Raw genomic sequence first — 19,100 nt, forward strand, 5'->3', positions numbered from 1 at the left:
TTCGTCACAGAAAAGTGCATTGGACTGTGGAATCTAACATTCATTCACATGTGGTACTTTTTAACTTTTGTATTATGATTATAATAATTAGAAATTCCAAATATCTATGGGGCTTAAGATTTTATATATGTGTCTGCATCTGTGTGTGTACATGTGTGTGCATGTGTGCATATGTATGTGCATACAAAGAACATCAGTGGTAGGTAGCATTGCCATTACTACACTCCCCAGACACCAGTCAAGCAGAAAGACCCATTCTCAAATTCAAAGTGGAAGCTTAAAAAGTAGAATAATCATTTGGTGCTTTGGGAAGTAAAAGTGGAGCATTTTGATGATATTCCAATGTAAAAGATCTTTAAGTAAAGTAAATATAATGCTTCAACAGCAACAGCAAAACAAAAATAATTGGGTTTACCAATGTCACTCAACAGATCCACCAATATAAATTTTTATGAAATCTCTTCGGATGAGAATGCTCCTTCTGTCATAAACAGTGTTGAAGATATTGGTCCCAGATTCGTCTTCTCCCTCAAGGTTGGTAAGCTTGTCATAAAGATGACAATCCAGGAGGAGAAGGGATGAAATTAAGGCGTATATAATATAATGAAAAGGAAGTAACCCAAAATTCCAATGCACCCGTGGCTGCCAATCTTGAGTGTGCAGTAACAACAAAAGAGTGTGTTAAAGCACACACAGCTAAGCCTCGTCCCCAAGCTGCTGACTCAGAAGATCTGCAGTGAGCTTGGCAGTGTGCAGCTCTGACAAGCCCACAGGCAATGCTGCAGTTGCCGCTGGTTTGGGTGTCACACTTTGAGAACATTATGGTAGATGACAGATAAGCAGAAAGACTCGTGTTTAGTTGCGGGTCCTCAGTAAAGGAGAAATAATATATTTTCAAAGCAAATATTCAGGATTAACCAGCACGGCATCGCTAGAATGGCATTACTGTGGGTGAGTGTCCGTCGCACTGCTTTATGCTTGTAGACCAGTCCTGTTTGAAAAGCTCATCATTTGTACATGGTACAAACAGGGCTTTTGGACAGTAATGCTAAATAGTTTCTAAAATGCTCTGATCCGGTTCAGTGCAATATAACTGTAAGTATCTATGAAAAAGTATCTATTATTTTAAAGATTGAAATAAGTTATATAGAGAAATTCAAAGAAAGACACCTGTAATCCCGAACTTGGGAAGCTGAGGTGAGAGTGCTGTATGTTTAAGGCCAGTCTGGGCTCCAGAGTATGACTGAGGAAGAGAGAGAGAGAGAGAGAGAGAGAGAGAGAGAGAGAGAGAGAGAGAGAGAGAGAGAGAGAGAGTTAGAAAAGAATAGCTAACTTGAAAAGAATGCCACGAAGACGTTGGAAAGTCAGTAGGAATGCATCGGCCCTCCTGAGCCTTTGAGCTTCCTGAGATCTTTGGTCTCCACGCATTCCCACCTGTTAATCATGCTCACCCTTCGCTCTGTAGTTTAGTCTCGCGTCTTTAATGACAAGAGAATCTCGATTTGTTATCCAGATATTGTGTTTCAGAAAATGAGGATGGTAACCACATGCTTCATAGGATTTCAATTCATGGTAAATAACAACAACAACAACAACATTAAGAGTGCAAGTTTCAGCCATTGTAACACATGCTAACTCCAACAACATAGCCCCCATCAGTGAGAACAGATATCATGGGAGCATGTGGCCACTGAAATCTTGATGATCTTTAATTTTTAGGTAAACATTCTATCTTTAGAGAGGGTCCGCCCCTTGCCCACGCCACGCTGCTACTCTGCGTCCCCCTTGGCTAGCATCAGGGTGGTTTTCCTGGCAGCATCTGCTTCACCTGTCATTCTCTACATAGGTAACGACTGGAAGCTCTCCGGTAAGCATGGCCTCAGTCACCATTCACGTTCCTCAGTACACCAAGGCGAAGAACCCGCTCCTGTATCTGACCGGTGTGCAAACAGATGAGGTAAGGAGAACACAGCTGGCCACATGGACAGAAACAAGCCATGAATAAAGGGTGGTTGTATCTGCACCTAAAAGCTGAAAAGCGAAAGGGAACACTATGCATCCCAGATCCCAGCAAACCATCACCAGACTTCAGAGTATAAGCAGAACACTGTCCAAAGAAAATGAGCATCCTCGTGACTGAAATTATCCTAAGTATCCCTGTTCTGGATAGGGGAGGAGTTCACTTGATCAGAACCCTGTTAAGAGAGAGCACTGAGAAGTGAGAGGTTCTGTCTACTGTGGGCACACAGTAGGTCTAGAGATCTGCTGGTCTTCAAGCAGCTGGCTGGGACTTTCACCCAGTAGGACTCAGCCATAGCTATTCATTTTAATCCCCAGTTACCTTTTAAGGAGAAACATCAAGGCAATAAAATCAGAATCTGAAGATAAGGCCAGAACGCTGGCATTTCCCTTTGAAAGCTACAGACCCGGGTTCTTCTATGCTGCCTGCACCAAGAGGTCGTGCCTGCCATAACCAAACGTCTTAACAGTGGCTCTCCTGCAGTTGAGCACTTAGCTGGTCTTACAGTAATATTTCTGTAATATACATAACAGATTTCAAGAAATTAAACTCCTAAAATATTCCATAGGAAAAGCCTTGAATTGAATCACTTACGGTGTATTTGTTTTACTGTATTAAGAGAACAAAAAGAACTATTTTTTTAAATTATTCTTTGTGTCTTTCACATCAAGCATCTTGATCCCTTTCATTTCCCCATCCCTTTGTGTCCAACCTCTGCCCTTGTAATCCCCCGCCAAAAAAAAAAAATAAAAATTAAGATGAAAAAAAAGAAAAATCTCGTCATGGAAGCTGTAGTGTGACAGTGAGTCATGCACGAACACTTTTGTCCATATAACTTTATGTGGAAGCATACATTGCAGAGTCATTGGTCTGGTTCAAGGCCTCTGGTTTCTGCTACACTACCAATGCTGGGCCCTCACTGGGACTCCTCTCGGGTATCCTGCTGTTGCCCTGTATTGTGAAGATCCTGCAGCTTTGGATCTGTAGGACCGGCCCCTTGATATCTTGTCATAGCAACTCACGCATCACTACAATAAAATGCCTGAGGTTAGGTTAACTTTACAGATAAAAGGGCTTATTGAACCTCCAGTTCTTGTGATTTGGTGATATGATGTCAGCATCATTTCAGCTCTGGTGAGGGTCTCATGATAGTCGGTATAAGAAAGAGAAGGGGTTAATGGAAGTACATTGTCAAGTAGGAAACTAGAGAGGGGGCTACAATTCTGAACTCCACTTTTTAGGACATCCTTCCCCTTGGCATGTAGCTGTTCTCCTGGAACCCAACTCGAAAAGTCCCCTGTTCTCTCCACACTGCCAACTTGCAGACCACACTTCCAAGGTGTGAACTTCGAGGAACAAACCACACTGAAATCGTGACAGGCTGTGAGAAGCTGGCCTGCCTCATCAGGTCACATCAGCTGACTGAACTACTTCAAGCTTTACCAGAGCACAAAGCATTTGGCCACTGAGCCCCTGAGAAAGGAGCCTGGGGCCCCTCCCATATGCCGCGTGACGGCAGGATTTCCTGGAAGGAATGGCATCCACCATTTTGCTTTTCAAGTCTGACATGGTGGTCTTCTTCCTTGTAGGCTGGTGACATCAGCTGTGCAGCAGAAATAAATCCACTAAAGCTAGGACAAGCGTCCTATCCTGTCACTGTCAAGAGTGAGAACTTCCGGCATACGAAAGAACTGGTGAGGCGAGATCAATGTTCCTGCCGAACTGGCTTTAAGTAGTCTCTTGCTTGCTGCACCTGGAACCCGGTCTCTTGTTTTATGCCAGCAGCAAACACTCTCGAGTGTTCTTTTGCCTTTGATGTTGAGCGTGGATTAGGATACGGTCAACAGGTTTTTAAGCTTACGCTGACAATTTGCAGCACCAACAGGACATGTGGGATGGGATCTGGAAGTGAAAAGGGGACTATTGGAGGTGGAGGGTGCGGAGGGTCGGGGATGGTGAGTAGGGCAAAGAGTGTCAACAGAGGCAATCAGGTTTGAAAATGGCACATGGAACCCACTTCCTCTGCTAACTTTTAAAAAGGAACTCCATGTGCTTGCTGTCTGTTCCCCAGCTCTGTCCTGTTCTTAGAGGAAGGGGTTAGTTTAGCAGCTAGCATGGCATGGCTCTTGGCACAGACTCAGTCATCGGGCAAGTAAACATGAAACCGCAAGCAAGCCGTGACACCTCCCCATCAGTGATATTGAAGTTGTCCTGGCTTTCTTTATATTGTGATGGATGGACTAAACAGGAAAGGCTGAAACGGAACTTTTTTCTATATGTATTAATATGTAGATGTATATGTAAGTTGTTACACAAAGAAGCCATGTTGTTATGTTTTGGCCATACATAAGCCGATGTTATAGACTGCACTTTTGGGTTTTCAGGGTTTTGTTTTGTCTTGTTGTTTGTTGATTTTTGATTCTGTGTGTCTGTGTGTCTGTGTGTCTGTGTGTCTGTGTGCATGTGTGGGAGAGACAGGAAGAGTGGATAATGTATGTTGGGGGAGCATGGTGTGATTTTGTGTGGACAATGTGTACGTCTGTATGTATAGTACAGCGTGTGTACACCTGTGTGTTGTGTCGAGTATTGCGCATATGCACATGGTGTTGTGTGTGCGTGTGTGTCTTGTCTGTCTGTCTCTCTGTGGCTGTGTGGTACATGCACAGGAGTATGAGGCCGGAGCACTCCTCGACTGCTCTCATATTACCTTGAGACAGGGTCTCTCACTACCTTGGATGGTCACCATTTGTCGAGGCTAGATTGTCAGAGAACTCTCAGGATCCGCTTGTGTCTGCACTGCCTCCCCAACACTGGGGCTGCAGGCACACACAGCCAGGTCAGGCTTTTCAGGTGGATGGATGCTGAGGACTTGAACTCGGGTCCTATTGCTTGCAAGTACTCTAATCCACTGTGCTATCGCTCTAGGCCCTCACAGCTCTTTTGAAAAGACTTTACTTTCTAAAGCAGTTCATAACAAAGTCGTGTACACTGTAGAGGAATTTCCCATGTACCTCCTGTTCTCACATATTCACAGCTTCCTCCACTATCGAAAGCCCCTGATAACAACAATGCATTTGTCCTAAGTGACAGGTCTACACTAGCAGACAGCATCACCAGTGCCAGAGTTTACATTAGGGCTCATGGTTGGAACTTCAAATATTCACACTATGGAGTTGAAAATGTGTAATTGCCTGTGTCCATTAATTATGGTAGCACATTGAGTGGCTTAGTACCCTAAAGCCCTGCTGTGCTCTGTGTTCACACCTCCCTCTTTCCCCAACCTCTGACAGCTATGGATTCTTTTACAGACAAGCTCCAATCTAGGAAATTAATTCTTATCCTTAAGTTTAATGATTAAATTATACGACATGCTGTTTCTGTTCAATAATTTACTTGCCTAGCACATTGCTGATAACATGAATTAGTTACTGTTTCGTTTTTATGGTTATAAATAGTGTATTTGAACAGGCTGTATATAGTCAAAATAAGTGGTATAAAGAACAGGTTGTGCCTGTTTGTAGTTGGAAATTTTGGGAGGCCACCAAACAGCTCCCAAATAAAGACATGGAGAGTTATTATTAATTATGAATGCTCCGTCTTAGCTTCAGCTTGTCCCACTAGCTCTTTTAACTTAATCTAACCTGTTTCTTTTTATCTGCATTTTGCCTCAGGGCTTTTTACCTTTTTTTCATTCTGTATGCCCAGCTTTCCTGCTTCCTTTTGTCTGTAGAGCTGGCCCCTGGCATCTTTCTGGTGTCTCTTTTTCTTTTGCTCTCGAGCCCAAATTCTTCCTCCTACTTACTCTTCCTGCCCAGAAGTTCAGCCTACACCTCCTCCCTTGCTATTGGTTGTTAAGATTTTTATTAGACAAATTGGGTTCCTGAGGCAGGCAAGGTAAAACAGCTACACATCTTTACATAATTAAACAAATGCAACGCATCATTCCATGGTTAAACAAATATTCCGCAACATAAAATATATGCAATACATAATTAAACAAATGCAACACATCTTTGCATGCTTGAACAAATATTCTGCAACACCCTTCTTTTCACATATTTCTCTTATCTCTGAGGTTATCGATACAGACAGGAAATGACTGGGAACAAGCTATTTCAACTCTCTTTATATTCGGAAACTCATTATCAAAACCCCTTGAAGATATAAACTAGTATAAATACTAATACTATATAGCTATCAATATTAATAGACCTAAATACTAATATAAATTAGTATAAATAATAGAAGCTATAAATACTAAGAGCCCCTGATAGTGCCTATTTCCACGTGTCCTGCCTAGCACTGCTTTATCTTTTCCTAAAGTTTTAGCGTTTGTAACACCCGTTTTCTCTGTCTCTCCCCGCCCCCATTGACTCTGATCTGAAAGGACTGCAGAACCGTCTCCTGCAGTGACATCACCTGCTGGCTGAAAGATCTTCACATGAAATCAGAGTACTTTATCAATGTGACAACCAGAGTCTGGAACAGGACCTTCGCTGCTGTAAGTCTCAATTCTACCTACTGGGCTCGTCAAGGATGAGCAAGGAAGCATGTGGCTTCATTGCCAAAAATACTCTTTTTTTAATGAAATAACACCCTGCCTACAGGCAGCAATGCCCAAACAAGCCTGAGCAACCATACTCAAGGTAGTAAGTTCACACCCCTTTCCAGTGCTCACCCTGTTTGGCTTTGCCTCAGAATCATCTGGAGAGCTCATTAAGAGGTCTGCCTTTTAGATGCCCACACCTGCCCATGGCATCTAAATGAATAGTGCCAAGGATGCCTTTGCTGTCCTTGCCAGAAACAGCCTCTTCTTGGTCTTCCTCATGGTGTGCCCCGCAGTTCTTTTTGTAGTCACACCTGAATCGGCATGTTCATGCGGTCTTTCCCCTTGAGTTCTCAGCCAAGTGTGTCATTGATCTAATTATGCAAAGATGAATCCAGCGTGAGGGTCCGTCTCCTTCTATTAATAAACAGGCAGGTCCTCTGCTTTCCTGGTTTTGCTTCAGTTTGATGAGTAAACCCAGAAAGCATACAAGTCTTAGGCTACTTCCACCTTCGTGATAAAGAACCCCCCCTCAGTGTTGTTTCCCTGCACGGCAGGCCAGAGTCTATCATAGCATTATTTGCATAGGGATTGGGTAGCCAGGACTTTAGTCTGGCAGGAACAATGTAAATACAGCAGACCTCAGCCACCACTTGAACCTGACTGCCAGAATGGCTAGCTATGCCCTTTTCCAATGCTGGCTCTGAGCACCGTCTGGATCTCTCAGGGGTCTGGATGGCTCTCACTGGATCTCACTGAACTCTGGTCCTTCGATTTTCACCATTGCACAACCAGCAATAACCCCCAATCTCTGAGTTGGAGTTCTGTGTTAGATTAAAGATCACCCTCATATCTTGGCCTTGGAGTCAAAGCATAAGCAGTAAGAGGGAGTAAAGACATAATATGAAAATACTGGTAGGAGTTTAGGGAAAGGTTATAGGGCTGGAGGAGTGGGAAGACTGAGGGGTTGGGATTCCTTTTGAAAATACGGTCCTCTTTTGTTTGCCTGTTAGCTGCATTGGCTTCCCAGCCTCTGGGACAGTTCTAAGTCCTAAAATGGGATGCATGCTGCTGGAGCGGCCATCATTCTCCCAGCTGCTGAGCATGGTCCTCAGTCTTGGTACTCAGTGGGTTCCTGGCTCCTTAGATCTGAAGAGCAAATACGTTTGTAACAAACTCTGCCCAGTTGGAAGGAAAACTGACTTCTGCACATCAAAATATTGTCACTCCAGCCCTGTGAAAAGTCTTTGGGTTTTCTTGAGTTTGCTTGAAGCTACAATATTTTTACCATTGGGCTTTATGAAAGTGACTCTTAATGGGCTCAGAGGTAGCCTTTCCTTTGTGGGAGCCAAGTTCTTAAGCAGTGGAGAATTTATCCTTTTTCACAACCGTTACACCCTCCAGAGTTACTGATTGTCAAGCCCGGCACACCTTTCTCTTCCATACGAGGCCAACTCTTTACCCTTGCCTTACTTCCGTCTACTTTAACAGTCAAGTAGACACTCTGGTCTGAGATTCGGGTCTTATTTCCTGCATGGGGCTCACTAGGTGGTGTCTCCTGCTGCTCCTTTTTCTGATGCAAGAATGTCAGCCTAACATCTCAAGTGTCTCATCACACACTGATTGCTCGGGCTGCCCAATAGCACTGGCTGCCTTTTGTAAGGAAAGCCTGGGTGGACACTAACAAGTGTGCTATTCTGCTTTCCTGGGTGTAGTTAATACTGTAGGATACTGGGCATGTGTTAGAATAGCCAGCTCTGTGGGCAGGTATATGAACATTTTAAGAACAATTATTTCATCATACAGTCTACAGGTGCTATTGCCTGCATTCACTGACTGCCACTTTTTGTTTACATTTCTACTGTCAGTACCGTAAAAACATAAGAATGTGTGTGTGTGTGTGTGTGTGTGTGTGTGTGTGTGTGTGTGTGTACTGCATGCATGCAGGGGCTCTTGGAGGTCAGGAAAGGGAATTGGATCTTCTGTAATGGGAGGTATAGGTGGGAACTGAGCTGAAGTCCTCTGTAAGAGCAGTGAGGGCTCTTAACCACTGAGCCTTTTCTACACACACACACACACACACACACACACACACACACCATGTAAATACTCTCAATGTTTCACCTATAACATATGTTTAAAAATCAGTGTTTAGGGTTAACATATGATGCAATCTTCCATCTTGAGAAAATTAAGAGTAACCAGAGACTGGGCCAGCAGACAGGAAACAAGTGGCTCACTTTTTGGAAATATATTCTCTCTTCCTGGCTCCTGGATATGGTCTAGCGAATTACTTCATGAAGATGTTCAATCGTATGCCCTAGCAACAATAACAAGGGAGTCCTAATAGCCAGAGCCCATTAAAATGGCTCTAAAATCTGAATGTTAATTCTCTCACACATAATTATAAGGCCCCTAAGTGTACAGCAAACACTAACAGCAAGATATTGGCATTATCATGTTCCCAATGAACACTCTTTTTCCATAAACAAATTGATGACACATAAGCTTAATGTATATCCTTACTTATAGCATCATCATACACATATGTCCTTATACATGAATCCCAGACAGTATCATCTCATAGAGACACTTAGATTAGGACATGTAAAATTATTCCTAATGTGATATTACATGTAAGAAGGCTCAAGGTTTCTGCAGTCAGCATGTATCACCAAGATCAGGTACACTTTCAGATAGTAATATTTTATACAATAGAAGAAAAAACTCAAATGCTGGTGTCCTGTTCCATTATGAGACTTGTTCAGGTATGGTTAAAAGAGTATTATGTGTGATTTTCTTTCACGTTTCAAGTTTCATTAAATTAAAAAAAAAAAACCTCACAATGACAAGCTTTTCCTTTTAAAAAGGCCTTGTAAGCCTTCTATTTGAATCACTTTCAAATTTGAATAACGTAAGTGGCTTCCAAGGCTCGTGTCTGGGTGCCACCCTGGGCTTTGATTTAACTTGCAGCAGTGGGCTCCAATCAGTGCACCTTTCAAAGGCCGCCCGGCAACCTTAGGGCATGCTTCGTCCTCACAGCGAGTTCAAGCATGCAAAGGACGAATCTTCGGCACCGGATTTTCTTCTTGTGACTTTCCACCAGGAACTAAACAACCTTAAACAGGCCATTTTTTCTGTGTTTACTGCTGCAAGGGGGAAATGTTTTTACTCTGTGTTCCAGTCGACTTTCCAGGCTCTGCAACTGACAGCAGCCGCAGAGATTGATACACACAACCCGCAGCTGTACGTGATTGAGGACAACTCTGTCACGGTGAGTGTGCCGTGTGCCTCCGTGACAGGCATTCTACGGTGTAAAGCACAGAAGGGCCATTCTCATCTCTGTGCGTCCAGAAGACTAGCTGAAAACCTGAAGGCCTGGGCTTGGTTAGACTGAGATGTGGCCAGGATCGCTGAGACTCAGAAAGCCCAGTGGCACACTTGCCTTCTCGTAGCCTTGCCCCCCAAGGCTGAGAAGTGCTTTCTAGAAGTGACCGATCCACCAAAAAGGTACAAAGGGGCTGTGTCATATTTGGGACACCATGGTGACAGTTCATGTCTCAAGCAGCATCACCACCCCTTCGTGTGCTGTGAGAAACCATCAGGATCTGAGGCATAAGACCTAAGATATACTACCTTAAATCATGAATTAGATTGGGAGCATTATAAATGAGAATGTAAAGAAGGCATTTATTAAACTTTTTATACAAGTTCTTCTTATAACCAGACGCTGTGACATATCCCATTCACTTCACGGCCCTACATTCTAAAGAACTACAAATGTAACCCTCGTTTAAAAGGGAGAGTACTAGGGAGAATTTGTCCCTTCACAGAAGACAAAGGCCGTCTGTTCTTGGGGCTGGCAGAGGCGACTTTCCTTAGCAGTGAGCCTCTGGTTAGCATGTGCCATTTTTAGAGACAGCAGGATTTCCAGGCCCAGCTAATCTGCTGGCAGAGCCCCGAGCATTTTCCTCCGCAAGCTTTTGTCTAAGAGCTGGAAATCAATTCACAACTCTGCCCCCGAGGCCAGCTGGACGGTTGGCCTCTGTCCAGCGCTCCAGCCTACACATCGGTTAGAAAGCCAAGGGCCCCGTGAACTCTGGGCCTCTCTCAATGCCTGTGTTGAGTTCCCAACACGGCTGCCCCACTCTTGTCCCCGGAAAAATCATTCCACACAATGGAGGCTGCTTTTCTGTCTTTGGTTTGGGAACCTCAGTGAAAGCCCACACCCTCTCTGCTGAGGCTGGGCATGGAAACCCAGAAATGGAGCCAAAGGAAGGAAGTGCAGGCTCCAAACTCGAATCACTGTGAACCTAGTAACGGTGAGAAGAGTATAGCCTGCTATGAAGGTGCAGCACTTGGGGGGTCTGTAAACGCTGCTAAAGTCTGTCTTTTGTGAAAGCAGCCCTTGAAGATAGTAACTGAAACTTCAAAGTTTTATTTTCATGAATCCACCAGTTTTCTTGTTTTTTTTTTTCTATGAGCAGTACTAACTAATAGCAGAGACTGGCTTCTACTTGTGTCTGTGAAATTATTCTGTAATCCAAACAATAATCTGGATAACCTTTTGAGGAATACTTGGAACCCAAATAATATGTTGGCACACACCGATATAAAGGCCCATTTCAATGAGGTATTGTGCTCAAGGGTACAGGGTGATCCAAGCATCAGATGGTGGGCTCCAGACCACAGTCTTGGTACGGCACCACTACACAGCAGTGAACTGCATGAGTTTACAGTAATATCATTCAGAACATTTTAGCTTTTCAATACAAATGAGGAGAAACAGACTCACAGAGCTGGATTCCTATTTATCCCACCATAAAATGCAGCAGTGGCACATGCCCTTAATTCCAGCACTAGGGAAGCAGAGGCAGGCCAGTCTCTGAGTTCCGAGTTCGAGGCCAGCCTGGTTGACAGAGCGAGTTCCAGGATGGCCATGGTTACACAGAGAAACCTTGTCTCAAAAAACAAAACAAACACAAAAAAAGAAACAAAAACAAACAAACAAAAAGGTAGCTCTGGCACTACAGTTTAACATGGTATCAAGTAAACAAATTCTTGTCCCCTTTTGCTCTGTAACTCTGAGATATTTTTGTGGAGACCCCTTTTATCAACCAAGAAAAGGAATATGAAGTGTCACTGTTCAAGCCTCTGGGGATGCCATTCCACTCCATGCCACAGAGATCACCACAGGACAGGGGCAGAAAGCCATGACTATGCCCAAGGACAGTGTCATCACTGAGAAGGTCAACCTCACCCTGGCAAAACCCCATCTGTTCTGCTTTTCCAGTGTTTTATATAAAACTTGAATGAGACTGAAATCATATTTTAAAAGCTGATACAAAGTTATTGAATGAAGGGTTGGATAGTTGGTTGAGGCTATGCTTGCCCCCGTTCCTAGGATGCTTTGGTCTCATTTGATAGAAAAGCAAGAAAGGAAGGAAGGAAGGGAGGGAGGGAGGGAAGGAGGGAGGGAGGGAGGGAGGGAGGGAGGGAGGGAGGGGGAGGGACAGGGAGGGGGGAGGGATGGGAAGGGAAAGGAAGGGAAGAGAAGGAAAGGGAAGGGAAGGGAAGGGAAGGGAGGGAGGGAGGGAGGGAGGGAGGGAGGGAGGGGAGGGGAGGGGAGGGGAGGGGGGAGGGGAGGGGAGGGGAGGGAAATGCAGGGGAGGGGAGGGGAGGGGAGGGGAGGGAAGGGAAGGGAAAGGAAGGGAAGGAAGGGAACTAAATGTGCACCAGAAGCTGGAGTGTCTACTTTAAGCAAGGAAAGCACTGGTGCCTTCGGCTCAGCACAGCCGTAAGACAGTAATACAGCAGAAGGGAAAAAGTAGAAAGGTTGTGCATTGCCCGAGTTTTCAAGTCGTCTCTTCAATGTGTTTTGATGATGCCTGAGGGACGAATGCCATGACAAGTCACAGCCTCCTCCAGAGCTGTGGGTCATATTTATAAATTATTGAACTGTGTTAGGCCATATTACTTTTCTGCTAAATGGATAACTCAATTGTGAGCATGTATTCATTCACAGATTCCCCTTATGATAATGAAACCCACCGAGAAAGAGGAAGTACCAACAGGGGTTATAATAGGAAGCGTAATTGCTGGAATCCTCCTGCTCTTGGCTCTGGTTGCAGGTTTGTGGAAGGTAAGAAAACTTCACGGCCCAAAGGCCCATTTTGAATGGCATGGTACCTCTTGCCAATGAGAAAAGAAATGCAAGATTGTTTGTGCTTTCTTATGCAAATCTTTAAAAAACCAACAAGGACTTAGTTTGGTTTTAACCTCCCTATCACCCAGTAGTAGCCTGAAAATTTTGTCTCAAATAGATATGACACATATTCAGTTTCCCACAATGAAACTTAAAGTTCCTCGATATATGAATGCTAAGACATTAGTCTGCAGTCTGTGCGCCAGTCCGCAAATGTCCAGGCAGTCTAGAGGGGATACAGAGAAGTGGGCAACAAAGCATGAACAAGCCATGGGTGGTGACGTCATTCTTTTCACTGTTGGTATTTTCTGGGCATGGTGTGGTGTGGATGCATGCGTTTGCTGGCTAATGACCAAATCAAGGTAACTGTAGTCACAGGGCGGTAACCAGCTATGTCGTTACCTTACAGCTTGGCTTCTTCAAAAGACAATATAAAAAAATGAGCCAAAACCCAGATGAGACGGATGAGACCACAGAACTCAACAGCTAAACTCCCAGAAGACACCACGGCATGGCGACCACAGAATGGCGGCTGGCGACATCCCAGCTACGGTTCACTATGTGATGAATGAATTGCTTTAACAGTCCAGTTTTAAATAATTTAATAGGCAAACTAGCCTAATAATTTTAGAGTAAACTGCTGGTCAGTTGGGAATAAAGATATTGTGGGTGGAGCTAAAAAAAAAAAAAAAAAAAAACAAAGACCTTATATAGAAAGAGGAAAAAATAAGTAATTTTTAAACTGGCTAGTCCAGTGTTTACAGTGTTTATTGTGTCAAGAAGACAGGCTGAGTCTATGCATGACAAGCCTTCAAGAAAACTGTAACATTTTTCAGATGGGGGGGTGGGAAGTGCATGAGGAATGCTCTTTTTAATTTTATTAAAAATAACAATAGAAGTGAAAAGTACCTGATATGCATATAATACATAATGCATATTATATGTTATTAATATAGCATATAAGTATGTATTACTATATATATATAACTGTGACATAAATTATATTATAAATAATATATATATATTATACTGAGTGTTTCCACATATATATTACTATAATATATATGAATGTTTGTTGAAAAGAGAGAAAACCAGCATAGATTGTTTTTTTCAATTTATGCTGTTCATCCAAGGTTGCGACAGAGGATGCTTTTAAATGATAATATTATTTATAAACTAGTTTTTTTTTTAAGAAAAAAAGAGTCTTGCTATTGCAGGACAGTAATTTCAGCTACTCAGGAAGCTGAGACAGGAGTCCGAGTCTGGGGTCTCCCTGAGTTGTACAGTGAGCTCAAGGCTATCCTGGACAACTTAAGGAGACCTTGTCTACAAGCAAAGGTGAAATGATGCTGGGGCTCAGCTTAATCACAGAGTACTTGCTTAGCAGGATCTTTAAAAAAATACATAAAACCTGTTGCTTTCTTTCATGTCCTGACTGCCTCTTCTGAGTACTATCTTTACTATAAACATGCTTGAATGCCAAGAGAAATACAGTATATATATAGTATTATATATGTATATAATACATATATTGCACACACATACAATACATATGATATATATGGATACATACATATATAGAATACTTGCAGATAAATATACCAATTACAAAAAAACCCCACAAACATTATGCTGTGGGAGGGTCAGTTTAAAAGCCAAGGCACCAAAATTTACTAATACCCTATACAACTGTCTGCTGGGGCCATCCTGACAAAGGAAAGGGGGAGGAGCGTTCCTTTTAGGAATAGCAAGATCTCTCTTTTAGTTGGTTGGCTAGCTGGAAGGGAGCTAGTGGATTTGCCAGAGATGAACAATTTCTTTTGCTAACTGCCTCGTCTGCCTCTCCCCTTCCCTGTTGCCCTTAATGACAGAAACCCCGGGTGGCCTGCCTTTCCCCCCAGTAGTTACCCACTCTCCTTTACCAGCCAGCCACAGCTCCCACACCACAAGTCCCAACCTACCCCCCAACACACACTACCACAGTGTGGGGATTAGAAGGTCCCCTTTAGTTCATACCTGTGTGGCTACTCATACACTCAACTTTAGGGAGCTATGTTCATTTGCTGCTACACAGTAAGAAGACTACGCCTGGATTGCAGCTGTCGCTGTTATACAGAAGGTAAACAGAACAGCTCAGGGATTCGCAGGTTGGACAAGCAGCAGACCCTCTATGCTTGACTCAGGCAGGCAAAACTCTTCAGCCCCGACTCTGGAAATTCTGAATAGGTCGGGCTGATAGAAAACCCAATGGCCTGAATTTTGACAAGCACCCAGGCATTGTGATGCAAACAGACCATGCTCCAGGGAGTTGCGTACCCTTTTCCACCCTTGGCACCTTATTTCGGAGCCTATACATTCTCCAGAAGAGAGCCAGGAAGACGGGTTCAGGGAACAACATTAGAAGTCACTGTCACACTATATGCATAGGACTTTGGCCCAGTCCTTAACCTTGAGGAACTTCATTGTTCTCATTATGAAAGGGGAAGTCAGGGTTAGGGCTCAGCAGTGACTCAATCTTAAAAGTTAAACATAAGGATTTCCTACTATACAGCCTGCAAGAATGGGATGTAGGGAGGTCAGAAGAAAAACAGCTTGCCCGGATGTGCATGGATGGCCCTGATGTCTCCATGGCCAGGCCCCTGCATGGCAGTCCAGAGCCAATTGGACCAGTTATTGGCTTACTTCATCCTTGATTAAAGCCAAACAGAAGGAAAAAAATATATTAGCTGCAAATGTCAGGGAGGCACAGCGAAACCAGCTTGGTGTGGAGAAACCAGGTTGACAGAGAATCCTTCACAAACCTACCACACACACACACACACACACACACACATTTTTCTAGCGTACTTTAGGAGTACTCATATCACACAGTTCCTTTATTTCACTGCCTCCCTCTCCTTCTATAGGCAGTAAACCAGGGTTATCTACTACTATGTACATAGAGCTTGAGACCTTTGACGAGCTTTGGCTTAGGTCATCAGCTTTGATTAGTTTTTAAGGGGTAAGGCTGGCTTACGACTAGTCTCTAAACCATTTCTCACACTGGCCCAGGGGTTGTGACCTCAGCAATACTGCAATTCTGGAGCAGGCAGTTTCATGAGGGGAGGAGCTGTCTTGTTCCTCACAGGGTTTTCAGCAGCATCCTTGGCTTCAACCTACTCAAGGAAAGATTGCATCTTCCCCCCGGGGTCCTGACACCAACAAATGTCCCCCACACCCAGTCTTTACTAAGTGACTCCTGTATCTTTCAAGAAATTTTTAGCAAAGCTGAATGTTCTCAAGAAATTATTGGGGGCAGGTAGGCAGGGTTGGGAAGGAAGTTATGTGGTTCATTCCACCCTATCTTTGCTTGAATAGTAAGTATAGGACTCAAAAGATGTCAGGTTAAAATTTCCATTTCATAAATGGTGGATCACACAAAATGGTCTTATATACTTGAGTTGCCTCCTGTGTGCTCAGCACACAGCTCTATAAAGAGCAGCAAGGTAAGATAGTGTAATAAAGGAACCGGACTCATTTGAAATCATGCACCACTCATTTCAGTAGCAAACTATGAATGCCTAGCTGGTCAGATGTTTTCCAGCCAGCAGGGTTATTTTTATAAGACAGTGAACCTTGCCTTTCACTGTGGAGAATAAAGAGAACTGAAGCCAATTCATGATAGTCACACGGTGATTATTCTAAATTATAAAGTATAGTCTCACGCTGCATCTATCTTGATACAGGGCTGTAACCTAAACTGTAAGAATCTCATTAAGACTTCATTAAAGAGAAGGCAGGATTCTTAGCAGAGCTCCCTCATCCATCTCCTTACACACACACAATTCTCTACACAATCCCCGGCCACCATGCCCTTTATGTACATTCAGGAAGGTTCCTTTTCATTAACACGAAAGAGTAAACACCCAGAGTTAAAAGATAAACATGGGGGCAGCTTTGGGAGTAAAATATTTACTACTTTGAATTTTCAAGTAGAAAGATGTAGTCAATGTGTAAATATATAGATTGTATTGTATGTACTTGGTTTTGGCAAATGAAGCCAAAATGTAAATGTATATATTGCACAAGCAGTAGAATTGTCTATTTTTAAAGGAGAGGGTGTCTCATTCCCTCCACAAAGGATTAGCAATCTTGCTGAGATGTAATGTTTGCAGGTTTGAACTAAATGTGCTTTGCCATTTTACTCCCCCCAAAAGTGAATAAGATGAATGTGTTTGTTTGTACCCCAATTTGGTGAATTTATTTGATTTCTTAGAAACAATCAAATTATAGTAATTGGCATAAATAAGAACTTTCCTGATATCAAAGCATGAGAGTCAGATAGAAAAGTCTTATTTAATTGTAAATTGTTCTTTTCATAACCTGTTGTTAAGTATCATTAAAAATGTTTTGAAAGTAAGCTCCTCTACTTGGGTTTTTATTGCAAAGTTACACATTTCAATATGTCTTAGGGAGTTCTTTTGCTTCAGAACACATTCAAGATTCAGTCTAAGAAGACGTGGGCTATTAGTAGCCTAAGTTTGTGGCCTGACAGACAATCAAAGCAACCAATGGGCAGCAATGTGCAAAGCAGTTATTCACACACACTGAAGAACGGAAGCCGATAGACCGGAAGCTGGATAGACTGGAAGCTCCATAGACTGGAAGCTCGATAGACAGGAGTGTGCCAACTGCCATCACTGTGTGCATGGCAGGGAGCACGTGACCGTGTTGCCATCTACGCCAATGCTAAAACATCTCCCACTCTGGTATCAGGCATTCCTTCATGTGAATTCCCACCCCCAAAATATGTAACTTTCTATAGAAAAATGAGTACATGTGCTTAACATACAAGCTAGAAAAAAAATTGTTTTTAGTTTTTTATTTTTCTTTACAGAAAGATCCATATTATTTCTTCAAAAATTTTTTGACAATGTATTTCAACCACACTCTTTCCCCACACTCAACTCTTCCTAGACTCTCCCACCTCCCTACTCAACCAACTTGGGTTTTGTTTTTCCTCTCTCTCTCCTCCCCCTCAATAAATAAATAAATAAATAAAAATAACAGAGAAAAGCATGGAACTCTCTGTGTTGGCCAACTACTCCAGGGCACAGGGTCTGCTCTGGAGTGTGGCTGATGTACCAAATGACACTCTATTAATTTTCCATTTCCCGCAGAGATAATTGAAAATCGCTTATTGGTCAGAGCAGGGCTTCCTTCTTATCAATGGTTTTAAAAAACCTGTATGAAAGCCATCATCTTGTCACATACAGGTAACTGTATAATAATTACTGTTCTATATTAGTACTAAAAACTACAAACAAACCTTATGGTTCTGCTCAGTATTAAATTTGCTTTAAGTCACTCACAATTATAGGCCTGGATCTACTGCCCTCTGCTGGATGTTTCAACTAATTACAACACACCATGGACTAGAATAGCTACCTTTGCCTACTGGTTCGTTTAACCAGATGCTTTTTCACATCTGTATGTGGTACGACTTACATGTCAGATGTGTTTAATTTGAGAGACAGTATGTGAAACCAACAGCACCAGTATTTAACACCACCACAAACATTTAGCCGAATGCTATAAGCTCATGCACTTCTGTGAGAAAGCCCTTGATCTCATGGAGTTGAAGCTAATGATGATGATAAATGGCTGGGTGTCGTACTTCAGGTGGCATCAAGCACCATAACAAAACACGAGGCCGAGGAAATGGACAGGAGTCCACTTTTAAGCAGTGTAGTCTGTGAAAGTTCTGTGTGCAAATAACAATCAGAGTCTGGAACAAAGACAAGAAAGAAGCAGGGTACATAAATCTCACAAGGAAGAACAATCTAGAAGAGGCACGAGCAGCTTGCCTACACCAGTCACAGCAATGGCTGGAGCAGGATGGGAGGTGAGGAGGAAGGCTACTATGCTGGATAGCAGAGGTGAGAACGCTGGAGTCTGGGAGATTCCAGCACCCATGTGAAAGCCCTTACAGAAAGAGAGATGAGTTAGGCTGGAAATGGCAGAGGCAGAATGACTGTTAGGTGATGGTTGAGTCCACAAGGCCTGGCCCATGAAGGGGAAGTAAAGAAACTGGGCTAAAAAAATCACCCAGGAATCCTATTACAGAAAGTCAAAACCAAGATCCGAACGACTGTTTCTTAACCACTGTCTCGAAACGTTCTTAAGACATATTGTGACTCTACAGATCATACCCAGAAGATACAAATCTAGAGGCTACATCAGTGACTGAACATCTGCTATGACTTTCGTGTTTTGTTTGGAAATTTTCAGCTCACGATTATCAAGCTTCTTGAGGGAACTCACTCAGGACCAGTCAGTCCAGAGCACGC

The 19,100-nt window shown here is 43.1% G+C and overlaps 1 protein-coding gene across 1 annotated transcript in view; it reads left to right on the forward strand.

Moving 5' to 3' along the window:
* Positions 1-13,304, forward strand: part of Itga2 (integrin subunit alpha 2) — a 71,484-nt gene extending 58,180 nt beyond the window's left edge. Inside the window, exons 24-30 of the mRNA XM_038322064.2 lie at positions 432-534; positions 1,847-1,957; positions 3,610-3,714; positions 6,408-6,521; positions 9,751-9,840; positions 12,592-12,708; positions 13,181-13,304. Coding sequence (XP_038177992.2) covers positions 432-534; positions 1,847-1,957; positions 3,610-3,714; positions 6,408-6,521; positions 9,751-9,840; positions 12,592-12,708; positions 13,181-13,261 — 721 coding nt within the window. The 3' untranslated portion in view covers positions 13,262-13,304. The remainder of the gene's footprint in view (positions 1-431; positions 535-1,846; positions 1,958-3,609; positions 3,715-6,407; positions 6,522-9,750; positions 9,841-12,591; positions 12,709-13,180) is intronic.
* The last annotated feature ends 5,796 nt before the right edge of the window (positions 13,305-19,100 follow it).

Source organism: Arvicola amphibius, chromosome 3 (assembly GCF_903992535.2).
Source record: "Arvicola amphibius chromosome 3, mArvAmp1.2, whole genome shotgun sequence".
NCBI classification, from domain to species: Eukaryota; Metazoa; Chordata; class Mammalia; order Rodentia; family Cricetidae; genus Arvicola; species Arvicola amphibius.